Genomic DNA, 23,445 nt, shown 5'->3' with positions numbered 1-23,445 from the left:
GTAACATTTTTGAAGCAAGTAAGCTTTCAGACTAGATAATTAAGAACATAAGAATGGCAGTACTGGGTCAGACCAATGGTCCATCTAGCCCACTGGTTCTCAAAGTTTTGTACTGGTGACCCCTTTCACATAGGAAGCCTCTGAGTGTGACACCCCCCCATAAATTAAAAGCACTTTTTAAAAATATATTTAACATTATAAATGCTGGAGGCAAAGCCGGATTTGGGGTGAAGGCTGATACCTTGTGACCCCGGCTCCCCCGCCCCCGTAATAACCTCGTGACCCCCTGAGGGGTCCCCACCTGGAGTTTGAGAATCCCTGATCTAGCCAGTATCATGTCTCTGACAGTGCCAGATCCTTCAGAGGGAATGAACAGAACGGGGCAATTCTGAGTGATCCATCCCCTGTCATCCAGTCGCAGCTTCTGGAGTTGGAAATTTAGGGACATGGGGTTGCATCTCTGACCATCTTGACTAATAGCCATTGCTGGACCCCTCCTCCATGAACTTAGCTAATTCTCTTTTGAAGCCAGGTATACTTTTGGTATGCTCAACATCCCATGGCAACAAGTTCCACAGGTAGACTGTGCATTTTGTGAAGAAGTACTTCCTATTGTTTGTTTTTAAACCTGCTGGCTATTAATTTAATTGGTTAACTCCTAGTTCTTGTGCTCTATGAAGAGGTAAATAGTCACTTTCTCCACACCAATCAAGAGTTACAGACCGCTGTCCTATCTCCCGTCTTAGTTGTCTCTCTTCTAAAATGAAGAGTCCCAGACTTTTTTAAATCTTTCCTTGTATGGAAGCTGTTCCATACCTTAATAATTTTGTGTTGCCCTTCTTTCCACCTTTTCCAATTCTAATGTGTCTTTTTTGAGATAGGATGACCAGAACTGCACACAGTAGTCAAGGTGGGGACGTACCATGGATTTATATAGAGGCATTATGATATTTCCCATTTTATTATCTATCCCTTGCCCAATGATTCCTAACGTTCTATTAGCCTGCACATTGAGTGGATGTTTTCAGAGAGCTATCCACAATGACGCCAAGATCTTTCTTCAGTGGTAACAGCTAATTTAGACCCCATCATTCTGGATGTATAGTTGGGATTATGTATTTCAATGTGCATTACTTTGCATTTATCAACATTGAATTTCATCTGCCATTTCTTTGCCCAGTCATCCAGTTTTGAGAGATCCTTTTGTATCTCTTCGCAGTCAGCTTTGGTTTTAACTATCTTTTCTAATTTTGTATTGTCTGAAAATTTTGCCATCTCGCTGTTTACCCCTTTTCTATGTTATTTATGGATATGTTGAACAGCATAGGTCCCAGTATAGATCCTTGGAAGACCCCCCTATTTATTTTTCTCCATTGTGAAAATTGATCATTTATTCCTACCCTTTGTTTCCTATCTTTTAAACAGTCACTGCTCCATGAGAGGATCAGTGAATTACAGTAGTCCCTTCTGGCCTTATAATATGTGAATCTAAAAAAAGCACCAAAATGCTTTGGCAACAGGAAAAACATTACAAATGAATAAAATTAAGTACAATTTTTTTCTGTGATCAAGAAGGTAGTAACAGTATCTTTTTGTAGTGGATTGAAGCAGGAGAGCACAGAAACCAGAGCAGTAATGATGATCCATGCGTAAGGGGCAGCCTAGAAGAAAGCAAAAAGGTGTTTGTGGGAGGAGTGAACAAGTGGTAATTGAGGCTGGCATCAGTATAAGGTGTGGGTTGTGATAAGAGTGGATAAGTAGAGAAGGGCAGAGTTGTAACGGGCCTTGGAGGCTAGATGTCTTCACTAATAATAGCTGGTGCTTTTCATCAGTAGATCTCAAAGTGCTTTACCAAGGAGGTCAGTATAATTGTCCCCATTTCACAGACTGTGAAACTGACGCGTACTGTGGGAAGTAACTTGTTCAAGGTCACCCAGCAGGACATTGGCAAGCCAGGACTAGAACTCAGGTCTCCTGAGTCCAAGTTTAAGTCCAGTTCTCTGTCCACTAGCCGCACTGCCTCCTAAGCTCCCTGTTAGGGTTTATCTCAACCAGCTAACAGGTTAAAACTATAACTGCCCTGTCAATGCTAGGATTACAACATGGGTTTAAAAAGGTACTTTTTCTCCTCGTACAGGTGCAGCCAAAGGGGGGAATGATGTGGTCAGTGTTTAGTGTGGAATGACTGTTTATTACACCTCTATCCTGCTATAACGCGGTCCTCGGGAATCAAAAAATCTTACCGCGTTATAGGTGAAACCGTGTTTATATCTAACTTGCTTTGGCCTCGAGCATTTCCATTATTAATAGTCACTTCCTGCCCCCTGACCCATCCAATGCCCCTCCACTCCTTGTCCCCTGACAGGGTGTGGGAGTCCCAGGAGGGGCCTATCTAATGCCCCTAATCGCGCCGCCCACAGAACCTCCGAACCATCCAACCCCCCCCGTCCCCTGACCGCCCCCCGAGACCCTCTGCCCCTTATCCAACCGCTCGGCCCCGGCCTGGCACCCTTAACACACTGCTCAGAGCAGCGTGTCGGAGCCAGACACACTGACGCGCTGATCCACCGGAGTGCGCAGCTCCGCCCCCCAGAGCGCTGCTTTTCGGATATAATGCAGTTTTCGTGTTCTATTGGATCGCGTTATATTGGGGTAGATGTGTATTTGTATTGTGGAGGTGCCCCAGTAATGGATCAAGACCCCATTGTGGTAGGAGCTGTACAGATATAAACAAAAACGTAATCGGCCCCAAAGAGCTCAGAATCTGAATATAAGACAGATACAGACAGATTGGGGAGGACAAGGAAACAGTTTTATATTCTCAACCACAGAATGCAAAAGGGTAAATAAGTGACAAAAATCTCATGATACCTAGAAATGGTCATTTCCCTTAGAAGAATTTTTTCTGTATTTTAATGGAAAGGCAAATAAGTTTTTAAAATCTATTAAGTGCAGCAATTGTTAGTTTCCCATTTGGAGGAACACAGCACAAATTGTATTAACATTCAGTAGCACATTTAAGTGTCTGGCTCTCCACCAGCAAAACTTGTTTGAGTGAGATGCAGCAGTTCTTTCAGCATTAGAAAGTCTGAAAGGAGCTGAGCCAGTCATTTTACATCTTGACAAAGCAGATCTATTTATTGGATAAACACACGTTTAAGACAGAATAGTAATGACCAGTTTCTTCTACAGCACTGGATTAAAAACTGGTAATCCTGAGACCTCAATCCCTCCATCATCACCACATGGACTCTGGGCTGTGAGATATCAGAGACCTCAATGTCCACAGGTAAGTTCTGGGCTGCTGACTTGTTCATCTCTGTTCCGATATTGATATTTTATGTGCTACAGAGGTGAGTTTTAATCATGGTTTATTGAAATATCACTTAGCTGACATTAGAAAGTGGAGTATCTTTCAATTTCAGTCACGTTAGAAATATATTTAAGGCGCCTATAACGCAGGGGAGAAAGAATCTTAGTGTTGCCACATTTTCAGATCTGTAGTGAACTGAGCTGGGTGTCCTGTTAGAAAAATGGGGCTGTAGTGTCATTTCAGGTTTTTTGGATTCCTTTGTTGGTTCTAAGAGCAGACTTCCTTTGCTAGAGCACTTAAATTGCATTCATATTCCTTGAAGTACGGTATCATCATTTCATTTCAGTGCATTTGCTCAAAGCACTATTTTGTCCTTGAAAGCATTTGAAATCCTAGTGTGGTGCAACCAGCAGATCACATTATCTATTGACAGCAAGAGAATGAAATACATAACTTACAACTGTGCCAATAAAGAATATGTCCCTTCATAAATTTCACTGACCATTTGTATGCTGCAGGTTTGTAGATCAGCCATTGCAAGGTATGAATCTTGTGCAGTGAATTAGGGCTCAGTCTTTTGTAGGTAATTGGGTAGTGTCCTCCTTTTGTCAAAATAAGATATTTAATTGTTCTTTTTTTTCCACTAGCTGTTTGGTGGGGCGGGGGAGAGGTTGTGTGGGTTTGTTTTTTGTGGTGTGTGGATTTTTTTTGTTTTTGGTTTTTGGCTTTAAGGAAAGGGAAGAGGAAAATGTGCAATGACATGTCAGAAATTGGTAAGATTTCTGAGGACTGGAGAGAGACACGAGTGGAAAGACAATAGTCTAGATACAAATACCAGAAACCCATCTACAAATACCCATCTACATAGATTAACAAAAACTATGATAACTGATGGACTTTGACTTTCTGGCTTTTGTTTGGAATCAATTTTTGTTTATCACTGGATACTAGTCATTTTAAAGAAGTAACTTTTAAACAAGTAAGTCTGACTGTAGTCTGTTGGCCGCTCTGTGCAGTGCGAGAGATACAGCTATCAACGTTGTTCAACTTCTTAATTCCACATGACAGTGAAAATAGGTGCAGCTGACAAATGCAGTTTCTGCTTCCAAGGACTTAACCACTTAAGTGTGTTTATATGTACACACACAAAAAAATAAACTAAATCCAACAAAGGTTTAAGTAACATTGTAGGTAGGCTATTTAATATTGCTTTGCTTTTGTTCTGAATGGGAATATTGTAAGCTTTAAGAATCCTAAGGCTTAAACACTAATTTTGCATGCCTTTGCATTGCTTGATAACTGTTCTTTGAGCAGGATCCTAATGAAAGGCATCTTTAGAGTGAAAAAGAATCCATAATGTACTAAAATGTGCATCCTTCTTAATGGTGCAAGACCGTTCGCACGGAAGAAAAATCTTACTGGGAAGAAAATCTAGTCAGTGGCTGGCTAGCCATCAGGAACAGATGTTTTCAGTGTCATCTTTAAATTCACGTGGAATAATTTTTCCTATCTAACTGAAACCGAAACTTCTTGAATATAGGACAGGGCTAAACACACTGGCACTGTGTAGTGAGTTTATCAGTACTGTTGGTAAATTTGTTCCCAGTGACAGCTGTGACTAAATAGCTGGTTTTTTTTTTTTACATTCTGACTCATGTTTGTGCTCAGGTCTGAATGTTTGAAGAGGAAACCTCCACGATGTCCAGAATTGGAAGGATTAGATTTTTATTGGCAAATGTTGGTAAACGTCGATTTCACTGTGTATACATAAACCACCAAAAAATATTTCTATTGAGGGATCATCAAAATTTACAGATAGAGTAAGAAAAGGACTGCTTGAGCACTTATTAGAGTTTGGTTGAAGGATATTTACTTTGTGTATTTTACATGTAATGTTGATTTGTGTTTTAACCGTTATGACGCTTTAACTTTTTGAATCTCAACATCTACTGTCGTTAAATTGTCTGACCCCCCTCATAATTTCCCACAACTGTGAAAATCTAAATAGATAAAAATTAGGGGGGAAAATGCTTAAAATCTCTAATTTAATGCAACTGTGAAAATTTAAGTCAATAAAATTAGGAAAGAATGCTTAATATAAACTGATATTATCAATGTTTAAATGACTAAAAAAATCAAATGTTGCCAAGCCTCATTATATCAAACTAAAATCTGGACTCAGCTTACCTTTCCATTTTCTTCATTTCCTTAACATGTTTGTATCAAAACCATGCATTGCTCCTTTATAGTCTTGTCCTCATTTAATCCTGTTGAGTAATCAGTCAGATTTGTGACCTCATAATCACTTTTGGTGATGTCATAGATACAGGCTTATGACTTCACAGCAAGATCAACAGAAGGTGAGGATGAAAGGATGCAGGCAGACTTCCTTTGTGCCTTTTAATAAGTGCTACACACATTTTTAATCAAAAATGTGGTTGTGTTATCAAGATTCCCTTTTCTTGTGATCAAGAATTATGAACCTAAGAGATTAGTTAGTGTGCACTCTTTCTTCCCTCTCACCTCTTTGCGTTGTCTATTTGTCTCTACAAATTCTTCCACTGAGCTGCATTTAGATGAGGTCTAAGCTTTCAATGAATTTCATTGCTAATGCAAACTTGCCCTAGATTTCTAACCTCAGAGGTCCCAAAGAAATGCTGGAGGCAAAAACCAAATTTGTCACAATGTAGTGACTAACTACCAGTACCTCTGCAGTTGTGATTTAGGAATCTGAAACTGGACTTGAGGTTTACTCAAATGCCATAAGGCCTCATGGAACAAAAGAATCTGCTCCAAATTCCTAAACCTTTGGCCTTATACAGAAAGGCAGTGTCAACTCCCTGAAGAAGAGGAGGTGACACTGGCAATAGTAAAATGAGGGAGGGTAGACAGGGGATTGAGGCAAGGAATGTGCCATTCTAAAGATCCAGTTTCTTCAAACCCATCTTGCAGCCAATAAGGAACATTTGCCCCTTGGACACAGCACGTCTCAGGGCACAATTTGGTCCAATTTTTACAACATGCAATTACGTCTCTTATCTGAGTGCAAGTAGAAGCTGCAATCTGCAGAAAGCTTTAACTGAGGGGAAACCACATCTCAGTGCAGATAACTAATTTGTCTAATTTATCTTTAGGCTTGTCAGATTACCCTTTGATGGAGTAAGAAGCCTTGCTTGATATTTGACACCTTCATATCTTTCAGGCTTGATTACTGCAAGTAACATCTGAAGTTTGGTAGCAGATTTGGTACAGTAACAGCCCTCATGTTAAAAAGAACCACCTGGTTAGAACAAACTTCCCCAAACTGATGGGATAAAATGCGGGATGCTTACGTTTCTACAGGTCTCTGACAAGCAGAATTTTGAATTTTAGAGCTAAATTGATATATAAATATTAGGTCTGTCAATTAGTCTGTTAACTCATGTGATTAACTCAAAAGTAATTGATTAAAAAAATTAATCACAATTAATCGCAGTTTTAATTGCACAGTTAAACACTAGAATACCAATTGAAATTTATTAAATATTTTGGATGTTTTTCTACATTTTCATTATATATAATATAGTAATCTGTGTTTGAAATCAATGTATATTTTTTATTACAAATATTTGCACTAAAAATGATAAAGCTCACGAAAGCTTATGCTCAAATAAATTGGTTAGTCTCTAAGGTGCCACAAGTATACCTTTTCTTTTTGCGAATACAGACTAACACAGCTGCTGCTCTGAAAAAAATAAATAGTATTTTTCAGTTCACCTCATTCAAGTACTGTAGTGCAATCTTTGTCGTGGAAGTGCAACTTACAATGTAGATTTTTTTTTTTTTTTGCATAACTGCACTCAAAAACAAAACAATGTAAAACTTCAGAGGCTACAAGTCCACTCAGTCCTACTTGTTCAGCCGATTGCTAAGACAGACTAGTTTGTTTATATTTACAAGAGATAATCCTGCCCTCTTCTTCTTTACAATGTCACCAGAAAGTGAGAACAGGCATTTGCATGGCATTTTTGTAGCTGGCATTGCAAAGTATTTACGTGCAAGATATGCTAAACGTTCGTATGCCCCTTCATGCTTCGGCCACCATTCCAGAGGACATGCTTCCATGCTGATGACGCTCGTTGAAAAAATGTTAATTAATTTTGTGACTAAACTTCTTGGGGAAGAATTGTATGTCTCCTGTTCTGTTTTCCGTGCTTTCTGCCATATATTTCATGTTATAGCAGTCTCTGATGATGACCCAGCACATGTTGTTCATTTTAAGAACACTTTCACTGCAGATTTCACAAAATGCAGTGAAGGTACCAATGTGAGATTTCTAAAGATAACTACAGCACTCGACCCAAGATTTAAGAATCTGAAGTGCCTTCCAAAGTCTGAGAGGGACAAGTGAGAGTGGAGCATGCTTTCAGAAGTCTTAAAAGAGCAACACTCCAGTGTGGAAAATACAAAACCCGAACCACCAAAAAAGAAAATCAACCTTCTGCTGGTGCCATCTGACTCAGATATTTTAAAACAAGCATGCGTCGGTCTGCACTGCTTTGGATTGTTATCAAGCAGAACCCGTCGTCAGCATGGATGCATGTCCCCTGGAATGGTGGATGAAGCATGAAGGGACATATGAATCTTTAGCGCATCTGGCACGTAAATATCTTGCAACACCAGCTACAACAGTGCCATGCAAATGCCTGTTCTCACTTCCAGGTGACATTGTAAACAAGAAGCGGGCAGCATTGTCTCCTGCAAATGTAAACAAACTTGTTTGTCTGAGCGATTGGCTGAACAAGAAGTAGGACTGAGTGGACTTGCGGGCTCTACAATTTTACATTGTCTTATTTTTGAATGTAGTTTCTTGTACATAGTTCTACATTTGTAAGTTCAACTTTCATGATTGCACTACAGTACTTGTGTTAGGTGAATTGAAAAATACTATTTTGTTTTTTACAGTGCAAATACTTGTAATCAAAAATAAATATAAAGTGAGCACTGTACACTTTGTATTCTGTGTTGTAACTGAGATCAGTATATTTGAAAGTGTAGAACACATCCAAAAATATTTAAATGGTATTCTGTTGTTTAACAGTGCGATTAATTGTGATAAACTTTTTTAATCGCTTGACAGCACTAATAAATATATGAAGAACATAGGATTTGTAAGATTGGATCTGACCTGAGGACCATCGAGTCCAGAATCCCATATCTGGCAGGAGTCAGTACCAGGTGCTTTTGAGGAAGGTGCAAAGAACTATGCAGTAGCAAATGTGAGATTATCTGCCCCCCATGAGGGTCTCATCCTGGTCTCTAACAGTTAGAGATTGGCTTAAACCCTGAAGCATGAGGTTGCATATCCTTTTCACAATTTTTATCACTCTGTTTTTATATCCATATAAATGTCGGGTGTTTGGTTTTTTTTGTTTTTTTTTAATTCTTGAGAAACTTCCTTATTTTTCTATCATGTTTACAGATAAGGGAGGCAGAGGAGGGACAGAAAATAGGGAAGGGGTTAACACTGGAACCTTATCTAGCAACATGGATTACCATCTAATATTGACCAATTGGCAGTGTCTTACAGAGAAAGATCTAGAATAAGCGTTCTACTTTATCAATATTCTGATCATAAAAGACAAACACGAATCCTTTAAGAGTAGTATATTTTTGTCCCATAGAACAAGAAGCTCAAGAATTCTTAAATATTTAAGCAATACACCTTGCAAAGTAATAAAGACTTTGGATTGTACTTTTCATGAATGTGTTGGAGACATACATTTAAAAATCCTCCTTTAACAACCCATATATCGTATTTTAAACACTGAGATTTGTTATCCTTGATCATATAGGAGAACAGGTTTGTATTCTGTTCTTTCAGTTCCCACTTATGGTACCTTTTTTGCTCTCACAGCTGCAATATGTGTCAGAGCGTGAAATCCAGAAATGGATTTGGTTTCCCATGTGGCAATTGGTTGTAAACATTTTACATGCTCCAGTGTAGCTTGGCAATTCTAAGATAGCTGATTCTGGCAGGTAATGGCATACATCTTTTCCCCAGACTCATTGCTCTGAGTATCTCTAGAACTTGAGAAATAACACTGCATCCTTGTGTGTTTTATTTTTAAATGAGAAGTTTAATTTATATTACCTGCCTCACAAGCAAGTGAAGCTTTTCTTGCATAATCAGTTAGACTTTTAATCTGGTCTGGGCAGTGAATATCTAGGCATTTTATATCCTGTGGAAACTTCAGTATGGCTATGTTGTTAAGTGAGACTGTAGTGATGCTACAGGTTTTGCCTCCAGAACTCATTCTAACATGGCTGGGAGCAAAGGAGCATGATCAAAACTGAATACAATAAATGTTCTCTTCTCCATGGCTTATATTAACTGGGGCTTGTGTTCTCTTTAACCATCGGGAATCTTTACAAATATTTATACTCAAACCTTTCACCATACTTGAAATGAAAGCGATTTCAGTTGCAGAAATTGTAGGGTTGCTATCTGGACTCTTCTGTTGGCAATATGCAGCTGTGTAACTTGGAATTGTTATTCCAAACTGTACTTCAGAGCTACTGTTTCCATTGAATTTAGCAGATTTTAACATACAAATGCAATAGTGGTTGCAAATGTTAACACAATATTTCCACCTACCTGCGTTTTTGAGGTATCAGAAATACAATGTTATGTCAATTTTTGTTTAAGAAAGGGAGTTTCTAATTTAAATGGAAAAATAAATGAAACTTGGACACATTGATTATCAGACAGTGTGTTTAATTTGGTTTATGCTGTCACAGTTGTAGACTGTGGTTTGCTACCACGGGTTCCGTTTTGCTGCTAACGCAGTCTATATTACCCAGGTCCCATCACACAACACAATTTCCTAGGTTTGGTTACACAGGACTGGCAGACTTACCTTGAAAATGTTCCGATGGTTTGGATTTGCCTCTGCATGAGTTTCTTATATAATTTTAGGTTCTGGGTCAAGTTTTCTATTTGAGGTTTTCTGGTATGTATTAGTGACTCAACCCTTAAAAGAATACTGGCATCTTGCAGACTATGAGCCAAACAAGTGCCTTAGGGCACATATTTTCTGCAAAGAGTTAAATGGATAGAGGAATGTTTTCTGTAGACATATTGATCTCTCCCAAATTAACATATTGAACTGGGTTCAAATTCCAGAGTTTTACTTGGAATACATAACCTATCAAGGTGTAGCAGCAACAGAGTCTGGAGACTTGTTTGTACCATTGGAACAGCTTTCCGTGGTTAGTGATAGATTCTCCATCACTTGAAATTTTTAAATCAAAACTAGGTGTTTTTGTAAAAGATCAGCTCTTATTCAAACAAGAATAAATTCAAGGAAGTCCTATGACCTGGGTTATACTGGAGGTTAGATTAGGTGATTGCAATTATTCCTTCTGGTTTTACAATCTGAATCTACACAGAAGTTACACTAGTTAAAGTTAAACTTAAATTGGTTTAAAAAAAAGTTTTTGTTAAACCATTGTTTACATGGGCGCAATTATATCATTTTAAAATAGATTAGATCAGCCGAATTTGCAACTCTAAATTTACTAACTGATGCAAAATAAACAAATATAAAACAGATTTAAATCCGTTTGTCTCCACCCAAAAAATTGCACTAGTTTAACAAAAATTGGTGTAAAATCACACTTTTAGTTAAACTGGTGCAACTTTGCATATAGACCAGGCCTTATTGTGATAACTCCTCCTTTGCATTCACATAATGCCCAGTAATATTGATGGGTGTTAAGCACATACATTGCAAGGAAAATCGACCCTTTTGTGAACTTCGTACATGCTAATGATAACTGTTTACAAGTATTTGAAGGGTGTGAAAACAAAGGGGAGAGAGAAATTCTTGAGAGTGGTCCTAGTGTGTGCTACGAGAGTTAATGGGATGAAATTAAAGGGGAGATTTAGTCTGAATACCATGAAAAACTTCTTGAAAATGAGATTTACAAGACTGTGAAATCATCTCTTTGAAGAAGAGGCGGAAACTGCATCACTGTTGGGGCATTAAAACTAGTCTGGATGGAGCACAGGGGAACAGTTCTGCCCTGGCTTCAGGGAGTTTGGGGTGGGGGGGAGGGAGAGATTGGATTAATTGATCTTTTGTTTCTCTTTCGTATGGCTTTCTGACAAATGCAGACAAGAATAAAACTGTTAATGTACATTTTTATATTGGTATAATTTATTTGGAATTTCTATTAAGCCCATAGTCTGGCTGCTTGAAACTCCATGCATCCAAGTATATGGGCAGCTTCCCACATCTGTCTTCTGAATTTGTTTCCCATGCTCATGCTCTTCTTTGGCAACATGGTCATTCAAATTCGATGCATATCGAATAGTAGGGTGCTCACTTCAGTCCACCGTCGCTCCATGAAATAAAATAGCACTATTATGATTTATTTATTTACTGTATTACTGTAGTGTCTAAGTGTCCCAGTCATGGATATATAAACTTCTACCCTTGCCCCCTCTCAACTTTATGGGGCGACACTGCTGTCTTCAAAGCGGCACACCCTCAGTTTGCCATGTTGTAAGCCACTGACTGACTTACACTGACAGTCCTATCTAAAGGCATGCTCTCTTGCACTAGGATACTGGTTTGAGCAATTCCATTGAAGATGTCCACTCCAGATCCTCCAATGGGAGGAACTCCTCGCCCAGGTCCTTCTCCTGGACCCGGCCCATCACCTGGTGCAATGTTGGGCCCCAGTCCTGGACCCTCGCCTGGCTCTGCACATAGTATGATGGGACCCAGCCCTGGACCACCTTCATCAGGACACGCTATACCACCTCAGGGGTCTGGGGGCTATGCTCAGGACAACATGCATCAGATGCACAAGGTAACCAACTGTAACAGTGCTCTGTTTGAGTGGGGCTTTTATTTTCTCCTGGCAGAGCTTGTACATTCCTCTTTTTCCCTAGTTATTAAAAATAAATGAATATAAAATGAAACCATTAAGAGTTGCCCTAATTTTCTACAGCATGCGATTTCCCCACAGCCAGTAAAATGCAGAGCAAGATATGATCCTTCCTAGGTCTTATCTTTCACAGGGGACCAAACCTGAAAGCAGATGAGTATAAGTTAAAGGTGATTTGTGAAGGAAATAAATAAAGGCTTCTGCCTCATTTCTGTTTCTTGACAATGGATACAGAAGGTCTGGAATGTGGTGGATTTTTTTATTTTTGTTTTTTTAAAGATGGTTTACTTTGTTTTTGATACCTTAGGGATATAAAATATGGTTTTGCTGGAAGACGTGGGTTTCAGATGTGTAGAACCCTGCAAATCTGCAGATATCCACAGACCATGTTTGTGGATCCAAATTTTGTATCTAGAGCCCTGAAAATCTGCGGATATCTGTGGATATCCATGGGCCATGTCTGTGGATCGCATGCGGATCCAAATTTTGTATCCATGCAGGGCTCTACAGAGGTGAACTGAAAAACTTTCTTGCTTCTAACTGAAGGGGCAGGGGATTTGAAACTTATATGTATACAAACTCATACTTTGTATATTAGTATGAGTTTGTACACATATATTTGTTTGCATGTTCATTTAACTCAAATGCCCAATAAACTCATACAAGAATATAAAATATATTCTTGTATGAGTTTATTGGGCATTTGAGTTAAATGAACATTAACAAAAGTAAACAAACCCTCCCCCTACCCCACAGTTTAAGTCTGATTAAAAGTATTTTTCCGTGTTAGGTCTGAACTTTTGTGATGTCAGAATTCATGTAGTTCTGTGGCTATCCAGAGAGTTCCAGGGTGGAAAAGACCTCAGTTTTTAATGCAATAAACACCCTTTCAGGCCCTCTTCATACAACATAAGAAAGCAAAGAAAAGGTCCAACCCCTAATTTTTTACCTGACTTGGTCACCGTTATCACACCCAGTACACACAGGGTGTTTTAACAGTTGGTATACTGTGTTCAGGCATAACTTATTTTTCAGTTGCTGATATGTGGGCTGCAAAATAACAAGAAATTGGACTTGGATTTCAAGGAATAATGCATTTAGTCTCAGAGTTATACCTGAAATTCTTTCATGAGATACATACAGCGCCTCTCGGTCTTATGCCACTGTGAACAAATAATGCAAGATAATGTAATAACTGATGCCAATGGCAAATTTTACAGCCTATGAGGAAATTTCGCTAGATACCCTCCATGCTTTAATGTGATTTTGGACTAAAAAATATTTGTCCTTAAATATTTCTCGTGTGATTTTTTTTTTTTTTTTTTCCTTCTTTCGCTTCATTGAGTGCTGTCTGTTTATATGGTATCCTGAGTGTGGCCAATAAATAGATCTTCCTTTTGAAGATGGATGTTGGTAGCATCTGGGTCAGCATGCTACAAATGGTGCATCATTCATGTACCTAGGACACTACTAATCTAAATACAAACTGTACCACACAATGCAGCAGCCTACTCTCTGTTTCCACTAGTCCTTTGCCTCTAGGAGTAGCTTAGCTTTTTCTTTGATAGTAATTATTTTTAAGCAGGTTTTGCGCTGTCCCTTTTTCCTTTGCAGCCAATGGATTCCATGCATGAGAAGGGAATATCTGATGATCCTCGGTACGGCCAGATGAAGGGGATGGGAATGAGGCCAGGTGGGCACACGGGAATGGGTCCTCCTCCAAGCCCAATGGATCAGCATTCTCAAGGTCTGTTTTTCTTCTGAGCGAGGGGCCTGGGCGAGATTTGCAAGCAAGTTTCTGAACAGGACACTGGGCCCCAGTCTAGAGTTCAGTTTCCTTGTTGATTACGGCTGCAGTGGGACTCCTCCTGGAAGAGTGCACTATTACAGTAGCAAGAGCAGAGAACAATATGGATACAGACTTCAAATTTTTGTGAAAGGCCACCTGTTCCTCTCCATATTCTTTCTTTCTACCACACTGGGGACAGTTGCTACACAAAAGGGCAGCTGGTGTCCTGGCATAGCCACATAGAGCACAAAGGATACCCAGCCATATCCTGTAATTTCCTCTGCTGCCACTGAGAGTGCTCCTGTGCTCCCTTTGTCGTGGGCATGGCAGTGGTTCAAGAGACTCTGGGGAGAGGGTGGTTTTGTGATGGAGAAAATAAATCTACAAGCAGGGAACAGATGGGCCACGCAGCAGGTAAGAGACCTGCAGCCCTTCGCAGCCACCAGTATGTCTGTGAACCCTCCCTGGACAGATTCCTCTGTAAATCCTCAAACGGGATTATTTTTGTTCTTTGCCTTAAACCTTTAGTTCCAAACAGGTTTCAGGGTAACAGCCATGTTAGTCTGTATTCGCAAAAAGAAAAGGAGTACTTGTGGCACCTTAAAGACTAACCAATTTATTTGAGCATAAGCTTTCGTGAGCTACAGCTCACTTCATCGGATGCATCCGAATAATAATAATGCTTATGCTCAAATAAGCATTATTATTATTCGGATGCATCCGATGAAGTGAGCTGTAGCTCACGAAAGCTTATGCTCAAATAAATTGGTTAGTCTTTAAGGTGCCACAAGTACTCCTTTTCTTTTTAGTTCCAAACAAGTTTTAGTGCAATTACTTTCATTGGGGACCCTGGCTTAAAGCAATTGCAGCCTCCATCAAGAGTGATTTAAATAGCCTTTTTTCCTATAGCATTTTTAAAATAAAACTAGCCTTTCTGTATTACTATGCGAAGTCTACAGTATGCTGCAATATAATTGCATCTCTCTTTCCAGGTTACCCTTCTCCGCTCGGTGGTTCTGAGCATGCCTCAAGCCCAGTTCCAGCTAACGGTCCATCCTCTGGCTCTCAAATGTCATCTGGTCCTGGAGGAGTCCCGTTAGATGGTACTGACCCACAAGCATTAGGACAACAGAATCGGGGCCCAACCCCTTTTAACCAGAACCAGCTGCACCAGTTAAGAGCTCAGATCATGGCCTATAAGATGCTTGCCAGAGGGCAGCCGTTACCTGACCATCTTCAGATGGCAGTGCAGGGAAAGAGACCAATGCCTGGAATGCAGCAGCAAATGCCGACGCTACCTCCACCCTCTGTATCTGGGACAGGACCAGTGCAAGGAGCAGGGCCTGGGCCTGGACCAGGACCAACACCTCCAAATTACAACAGACCTCATGGTAAGCGCCAGCTTTGTTCTTTCCTTAGTCTAAATTCAAGACTCTTCCATTTCAGTACAGATGCACATAGACTGATGCATGGGGGTAGCATACACTTTCTGTTTATCTGTTTGGTACCTTACATTAGCTTATGGAGGGATGTTTGTCTGTACAATGTGTCTGGTCGTGCGTGCACAAAGACTCCTTTGTCACTTTCAAGATCCTGCGCCATTTTGCCCCCCACAATATCTTTGCTCTCATTCCTTTGCATTCCTCCTAGGCCCCTCTCCTAATTGCTTCATGTCTCCTTTCACACTGTTTTGTGTCTTTTCACAAACCCTTTCAAGCCCGCTGCTAAGCACCTCCCCCATATTGCACCTCCCTTGTGGGAAACATTCCATCCTTTATAGCTGTGCTGGTATCACCCACATGCAGTCATGTGTTTCAGTCTGTCTGAATTGGGACTCTAAACTCTTCAGGGAAGGCTTGGAAATGGCCACGTATGCTGACCATGCTCTCACTAATTAAGGAGCCTGGTTTTGTTCCCATTAGCTACATGCAAGGAACAAGCAGATATATTAATAAACTGCAGACAGTGTCTTACTGCTGTCTTTTTTTTTACTCTTCTTTGTGCAGGTATAGGAGGGCCTAACATGCCTCCTCCTGGACCCTCAGGAGTTCCCCCAGGAATGCCTGGGCAGCCCCCTGGTGCACCCCCAAAGCCCTGGCCTGAAGGTGAGAATAACTAGGGTTCTTTTAAACGGTTAATTACAACAAATTTCTCTGGCATTCCCTTCCCCAGAGCAGTGAAGGCAGCATGGGGATGTGCTACTCAGGCATGTGGAGGAAGGGCATACTGAAGTGAAAACTGAGTCAAAAGTGTTTTTTGGCCTCTTCTTTTGTTCCCCCAGCACATGAGTTGTTGCAAATCCTAGAAGACCTTTATTTTGGTTTCTGCTACAGTGTGTCCCTGCCATCTGGGTGACTGTGGAAGACATTACAACTTTAGCTAAGCTCTTTTAAAACCCTCCACCTGGATTTTGTGATCCTGCAGACAGACCAGTTAATTCCAGTGCAGATTTTGAAGCCTCTGGAGTAGTTTTTTTGGCAGCCATTTGATGTCTTTGATCAGGTGGTTAGACTCCAATGGGTGATCTTTCCAAAGAGCTGACTCGGGCATCTACACGCTTTTATCCTGCTTGAACTGTTGTACTATAGGGGACAGCTGTACAAAGCTAGCTAGGTCATCTTGTAGCTCGGCGGAAGGAATTGCATTTGGTTGATGTGAAATTTACAGCTTGCCAGATGATTGAGAGGAGGTGGGGGGATAAACAGTAGGACTGAATGACTTGTTCAGGAGTCAGCATGGGGTGAACATGGCAATGTCCTATGTTATAAAGTATGGAAAGTGAATACGGAACATATGCAGAAGCAGAATATTTTTTAACTGTTTTCTCTGAAGAGGTTCTTTTGCCCTTAAACCTTGTAGCTGGGCTGCATGTCAGCTCTCCAGTGCTACTTAGCGCCAGACTGTTCAAACTTGGGTGCCTGAAGTTTGTCACCTAAATGAGTGTCCTGATTTCCAGAGGTGGTGAAGCCAATAGAAGCTTTGTGCCCACAGCTGCTCTGAAAATCAGGCCATTTACTTAGGTGCCTAACTGGAGTCACCCAAGTCTGAACATTTTGGCCAGGGCCCACGGTCAAATTCTGACAGGTTTAAAGAGGTGTGGGAGGACATACAACCCAGTGTCACTCCCAGTTTGGTTTTTGAACAGGACCAATGGCAAATGCTGCAGCCCCCACTAGCACACCTCAGAAACTGATTCCTCCTCAGCCAACTGGCCGTCCTTCACCAGCACCCCCGGCGGTACCTCCTGCAGCATCTCCTGTAATGCCACCCCAAACTCAGTCACCCGGGCAGCCAGCCCAGCCTGCCCCCATGGTGCAGCTCCATCAGAAGCAGAATCGTATCACACCGATCCAGAAGCCAAGAGGACTTGACCCAGTGGAAATCCTTCAGGAGAGGGAATACAGGTAAAAGCCATGGCTTCTGTTGGAATTGTGAGATGCTGATATCAAGTGGCTGGCTGCCTCTCTCTCCTTTTATCCTCCTACTGGTGTCCTCAGTTCTCTTGAAGAATACAGTGGCTCTCCTTATTTACCATTCTCCCCCTCAGCGCCCCCCCCCCCCCAATCAAAATTCCCAGTTGACATGTGCTGTACAGACTAATCTAGGACTGTGAGAAGAACTGTGCATAAGTTCACTTCAGAGCCTGTCAGGGCAACTCCTGAGATCTTACACATGCCTGCCTCTGCTTCTCCCAGGGGCTGACATTTCCCTGGCACTTCAATTATTGAGCCCAGGTCTCTTTCATGCCAGAGAGGAGTGCTACTGCTATGCCCATGTATTAAATGATATTTTAAGCCCTATGTTCCAAACAAAGATGTACATAGCTGCTAAGAACTTCCATCATACTTGAGATACGGTGACTCAAGGACTGGACAAAACACAGATGTATTTGATAGTCTTTTCAGTTGAACAGTAAAAGGCTAAAAGTGCCTAGACTTAAACTCATTTTATTTGTCTTCATTTGCTACGAAATTGTGTCTTATCCCCACAGATTGCAGGCTCGCATTGCTCACAGAATCCAAGAACTAGAAAACCTGCCCGGGTCCTTGGCTGGTGACCTGAGAACCAAAGCTACCATTGAACTTAAAGCACTAAGACTGCTTAACTTCCAGAGACAGGTAGGTTGTGGGGTTTCAGCAGCTGGCTTTCCAGTGTGCGATGCCTGATTCAGAGCAGGAATTAGCCAATTACTGCAGATTTTGTAATGTAAGGCAAATGCCGGATACACAGGAATAAGATAATTAGTGTGCATTTGTGTCTGTGTCTGGCTTGGAATAAAACAAACTGAACTAAATACAAGAACCCCCAGGCCTGCTTTGTGTGTTAGCTGGTTACCGTGGAAGTGGTAACTTCCCTGGATACTGGACTAGATAGAGCATTGGTGCATCCCATTTCCTGCTCCACTGATCTGACCTGACAGAAGGAAAAGCTGCCTGATGAGATGGGCCATTGGGCCAATTTGATGTGGCAGTGGACTAGATGAACCGTTGCTGTGTGGTGCTCTCTCTGGCAGCATCTTTATTCTTATAAATCTCAATTCTGAGACTCCATGTGGAAGAGAATCTGATTTTTTTTAAGTGGTTTTACTTTTTTGTTTCCCTACTGAGGGTGTGATCCACCCTGTGCAGAGGATCAACACAAGGCTGATGCACCACGTATGTCGCACAAGGGCTTAAGATCTAGAATAGGCCTTTTGCTGGTGAATTTCACCCTTAGTGTAAATAAGTGTTATACTGCGACACTGCATATTTTTCCAGTTCCATACCATACATCTTCGACGTGAATCTTTTGCCCAAGGCATCTTCAGAATTGTATTTCAGCCTTTGATTGTATGATGTTTGGCCTTTTTAATGCCATGCAAAACTTTGGCACTTTTAAAATGGCACACAGAGAGAAATTAATTTTTTTAAATGTGAATTTCTTGAAAAGCTGCGCCAGGAAGTCGTGGTGTGCATGAGACGAGACACGGCCCTGGAAACGGCGCTGAATGCCAAGGCATACAAACGCAGCAAGCGGCAGTCCCTGCGCGAGGCTCGCATCACAGAGAAACTGGAGAAACAACAGAAGATCGAGCAAGAACGGAAACGCAGACAAAAGCACCAGGTAAGTTGTTCCCTTCCTGTTACTTTATTTTGTTTGTTGTTTAGGTTGGGATTTTCAAAGGAGGTTAAGGAATTTAAGATTTCTTTGGGAATTGGGCACTGAAGGACAATAACTCTCTTGTTTTCCTGTAGAGAGAGTTAGAATACGGAGGCCATTTAAATTGAGAGTTGTTACTGAGACGTTAAATATATTTGGGGCAAATTACAGTCAGAGGAAAAATCTTTTTTGTGGCTAAATCTATGCATCAAATGGCTTACAACATAAAAAGACATTGATTATTACAGTGCAGAACAATAGATGGCTAGTGTGTGTATCTTGACTTTTTATAGTCCAATTGCCTTCACTTTGTCCCTTCAGGAATACCTCAATAGCATTCTCCAGCATGCCAAGGATTTCAAAGAATACCATCGATCTGTCACGGGCAAAATTCAAAAGCTTACGAAAGCTGTGGCTACTTACCATGCTAACACTGAGCGTGAGCAGAAGAAAGAGAATGAGAGGATTGAGAAAGAGCGAATGCGCAGGTTGATGGTAAGGTTTCCCGTGGGACTGCAAGACAGTTTATACAAGCGCGCGCACACGTTGTATAGCTGAATGTTGTATAGAAGTTTTAACTAGCTAAATTTCTACTCGGGGCTGAAAGGATGCTAACCTTCCCTCTTCCTTTAGGCTGAGGATGAAGAAGGGTACCGTAAGCTTATTGATCAGAAGAAAGATAAGCGCTTGGCATATCTACTCCAGCAGACAGACGAGTATGTGGCCAACCTGACCGAGCTGGTGCGACAACACAAGGCTGCACAGGTGGCAAAGGAGAAAAAGAAGAAAAAGAAAAAGAAGGTGACTTAACGATTAAGCCTGCTTGTTGCTAGGATTGTTAGCTCTGGCAGGAGCGAGGTCTGGAGTAAGGCAGGGGTTTGGAAACTGCTGTCTCTACTGTCATGCCTTGTTTCTGAGTTGTACTAGCCCAGCCTTTGCAGTTCAGGGCATCTATTGAGCAGAGACGGTCATTCGTGCTGACTGCTTGTTCATAGACAGCTGTGACTAGGGTGAGATGAGCAAGCTCACTTCTCTTGTAATCAAACGCCATGTTTGAACTTGGGACTCCAGAACTTAAAGCCTAATGCATCATCTAACCTGCCATACCAATAAGCAGTTTACCCTACTTGAGAATGCATCTCTAAAACCAGAGTCTTCATGCTGTTTTCCTTAATTTTTCAACAGAAGGCATCGTAAACTGCAATGTGATTTTTTTTTTTTTTCTTCCATAGTAATATATTGAAAGAAACTGAAGACTGGTCTGTTTTGCCAACTTAAATATAACTAATGGAAATTTACTAGAGAGAATTTACTGCAAGTTTTCTAAAGCAGAAACTCATTTGGTGAGAGTTGCTAGATCAGAAAACTTGCAGTAAATTTTCCTTAGTAAATTGCCATTTATTAAATGGAAGTTGGGAAAAACTGAGAGCATTTTTTTTTTTTGTTTCTTTCACTGAAAAAATGGAAGAAAACAGTGTTATGAGTACAAGGGAATAAGCTGGTAGAACTGATAACAGTTTTTAAGTGTTGTGGTTTTTTTGTTTTGTTTTTTTGGCGATAGGGATTTCTTTTTCAGGCGAGTTAAAACAGGGTGTCTTGACTTTTAAAGAACTATTTTGATTTCCTTTTAATAGTAAGGTGTGCAGAATTTTCTTTACTAACAAGAGCTGGCTTTATATGCTATGGTAATGGGTATTATACAAAAAAAAACAAACAAAACCCCAAACAGAGAAAAGTAGCTAATCTTGGATGTAGTAATCAAAAGCATCAGTCCTAATATAACACTGCATGACTGTGATAAACCAGTCTAAAATGTTAGCTCTTTTTGAAGGAGGATTTCTTGGCTAGAACTTTACAAATCTGCTCCAACCTGAGCGCTTCTGCATTTAACTGTGTCCTCCCTTCCCACCCTCCTCCTTTTGAGTTGGGATACTTGCATTATAAGCATGCGATTCCAGTGCAGTGCTCATATTGTGGGTTTGATTTTTGTTCCCATTATTAAAGGGTTGCTATGAGTTGTGTTCCCTTTCTTTCAGAAGGCAGAGAATGCAGAAGGGCAAACTCCTGCAATTGGACCAGATGGCGAAGTAAGCACAAGAAACTTGTTTCATGTGGTGCCAAGTAGGATAGAAAACGTTTGTTAGCCACACGTTGAAAGGATCAGTTATGATGACGAGATTTTGGATTGAAAGAGAAACAGCACTGAAGTGTAGTGCAGTAGATGGCTAAATCAAGACTTCCTAAAATAGAACATATTCAACTTTGTAAAGAAATATTTGTCTGTCTTCTTACTGTCTCCACCCGCAAGAATGGTTCTGGCAGCCTCTCCAACCTGTCATGTCACTGCTAATTTCGGCAGCAACTCCAGTGTGCTCACACTGGCTCCAATCCTGCAAACCCTTAGATATATCACGTAGGAGAGGAAGGGTGTAGAGAGTAAACAAGCCTGGGATTGGGAGGCTGGAGTTAATTCCCAGCTCTTCCAGTTTTCCTGTGTGACCTTGGGTAAATGTGTCTGTAAAAGGGGGATGACCGTGCTTTCCTACCTACAGCAGTGCTGTGAGGATCAATATGTTAAAGATTGCAAGGTGATCAGATACTATTGGGATCAGGGCCATAAGAACCTAAGGGAGAGCCACCCATAACTTTAGGCATGTGAGAAGTCCCAGTGAACTCAGTGGGACAAAAATGCTGAAAGTTACACATATACCTAAGAAGTTGCAAGATCACTTGTGACAAAGGAAGTACTGAGTGGCAAATTAATTTATAAGAGAAGCTGGAGATATTTCACATTACAATAATTCAAATGCTAATCAGCACTTTTGTCACAGCTAGGTCAAGACAGTGGTTTCCTGTTCCTTCTTTTTGGATTAGTGCAAACCAAAAATTTTAAAAACAAACCAAAAAAAGCTTTGATCTACTTATTCTTTGGGTAAAGCGGTGTTTTAAAACTTCAGTGGGTGCCTCATAAATATTTCTGCAATAGCACTTAACTGGTTTTAATTAAAGCACTGGCTAATAGAGCACAGAGAAGCTTTAATTCCAGGTGGAATACTGAAATTTACATATGTTGTGCTTTTTCAGCCTCTGGATGAGACCAGCCAAATGAGTGATCTCCCTGTGAAAGTGATCCATGTGGAAAGCGGTAAAATCCTTACCGGCACAGATGCTCCAAAGGCTGGACAGCTGGACACCTGGTTGGAAATGAACCCAGGGTAAGCCATCACTAGTTCCCAGATTGCCATCTGGTGTCCTGCCAGAAGGATGACAGTCTCACATTTGCTGTAATGCATTCTGTGGCTTTGCTTATACATCCTGTTCCATGCTCTAACTGAAATGGGTCAAAAATTACACCAGTTCACAGTCTGGGATACTGGCCCTGATCCTGCAGTGATTGTGTGTCTCCAAGGTTCCTCCCTCACAGAGATCATTGCAGGATTGGGGCCTGCAATGGTTCAATTCAGGCAAGAAAAGCCCAAAATATCAGCATAGGCCCAGCCTAACACCTTGAGAGTCCCAAAGGGTCGGAAGGAGTATGTTATACCATTAGAAAGCGAAGATTCCTTTAACCTTACTGCAGCGGTCGGGGCACTGTTAAAATTATGTGGGAAATACTGTTGCAAAAGATGCTTAATTGGTGGCCCTCTACTTATGCACCCAGACCCAATAAATTTTTCTAAGCACGGGTCCTAAAACCTGGGATTAGAAAGGGAAAAAAATTAGACAAATTCCTGTGTTAAAAGTAGCAGTAATCTCACTCTAGCTTGAGTTCAAAGGCTTTTAGAGACCAAGCTAGTCGCATGTTTGTGCATTGCTCTGTCAGAATCAGAACTGATATTAAATATTAATATTTGTATTTAATTAGATATGAAGTAGCTCCCAGATCTGACAGTGAAGAAAGTGGGTCGGAGGAGGAGGAAGAGGTAAGTGGATGTGCCTAAGTCATATTTTTTGGGTACTTTCGTATTTTAAAATAGAAACTAACCAGTAGACCGAAAAAAGTCATTAAACTGAATCCAGTATTTATTTTTCAAATATAGTTCAGTGTCGATTTTAGCTAAAATGAGTTCATTTAGAACAAATAAATATTGAAAGAACAAATGTGTGCAGTGTGAATCAAATAACCTCGTGCTGTCATATTTCCAACCCCTTTCCACTTAGTATCTCTTCCTCTGTCATGTCTTAACAAGGACACAACCCTGCAAGCCTTTACTTCTGATAGTAGACTGACATTGCCATCATACGTCAATAAGGATTTAAAAACATA

At 40.8% G+C, this 23,445-nt stretch overlaps 1 protein-coding gene across 8 annotated transcripts in view; it reads left to right on the top strand.

The window, feature by feature from the left end:
- SMARCA4 (SWI/SNF related BAF chromatin remodeling complex subunit ATPase 4) overlaps positions 1-23,445 on the top strand; it is a 56,818-nt gene that overhangs the window by 4,218 nt on the left and 29,155 nt on the right. For 7 of the 8 annotated variants that reach the window (XM_074934824.1, XM_074934825.1, XM_074934827.1 and 4 more), the window contains exons 2-14: positions 3,193-3,289; positions 11,923-12,172; positions 13,865-13,997; positions 15,032-15,430; positions 16,046-16,144; positions 17,185-17,443; positions 18,031-18,157; positions 18,969-19,142; positions 19,500-19,673; positions 19,812-19,979; positions 21,215-21,265; positions 22,263-22,393; positions 23,044-23,101. In XM_074934824.1, the coding sequence (XP_074790925.1) occupies positions 11,951-12,172; positions 13,865-13,997; positions 15,032-15,430; positions 16,046-16,144; positions 17,185-17,443; positions 18,031-18,157; positions 18,969-19,142; positions 19,500-19,673; positions 19,812-19,979; positions 21,215-21,265; positions 22,263-22,393; positions 23,044-23,101 (1,995 nt within the window). In that variant the 5' untranslated portion in view covers positions 3,193-3,289; positions 11,923-11,950. The remainder of the gene's footprint in view (positions 1-3,192; positions 3,290-11,922; positions 12,173-13,864; positions 13,998-15,031; positions 15,431-16,045; positions 16,145-17,184; positions 17,444-18,030; positions 18,158-18,968; positions 19,143-19,499; positions 19,674-19,811; positions 19,980-21,214; positions 21,266-22,262; positions 22,394-23,043; positions 23,102-23,445) is intronic. The other variant, XM_074934822.1, reaches the window with a different exon arrangement.

The sequence above is a fragment of the Natator depressus genome, chromosome 20 (genome assembly GCF_965152275.1).
Source record: "Natator depressus isolate rNatDep1 chromosome 20, rNatDep2.hap1, whole genome shotgun sequence".
NCBI lineage: Eukaryota > Metazoa > Chordata > Testudines > Cheloniidae > Natator > Natator depressus.
Note: the sequence above shows the minus strand (reverse complement) of the source record. Positions and strands in the feature narration are given on the sequence as shown.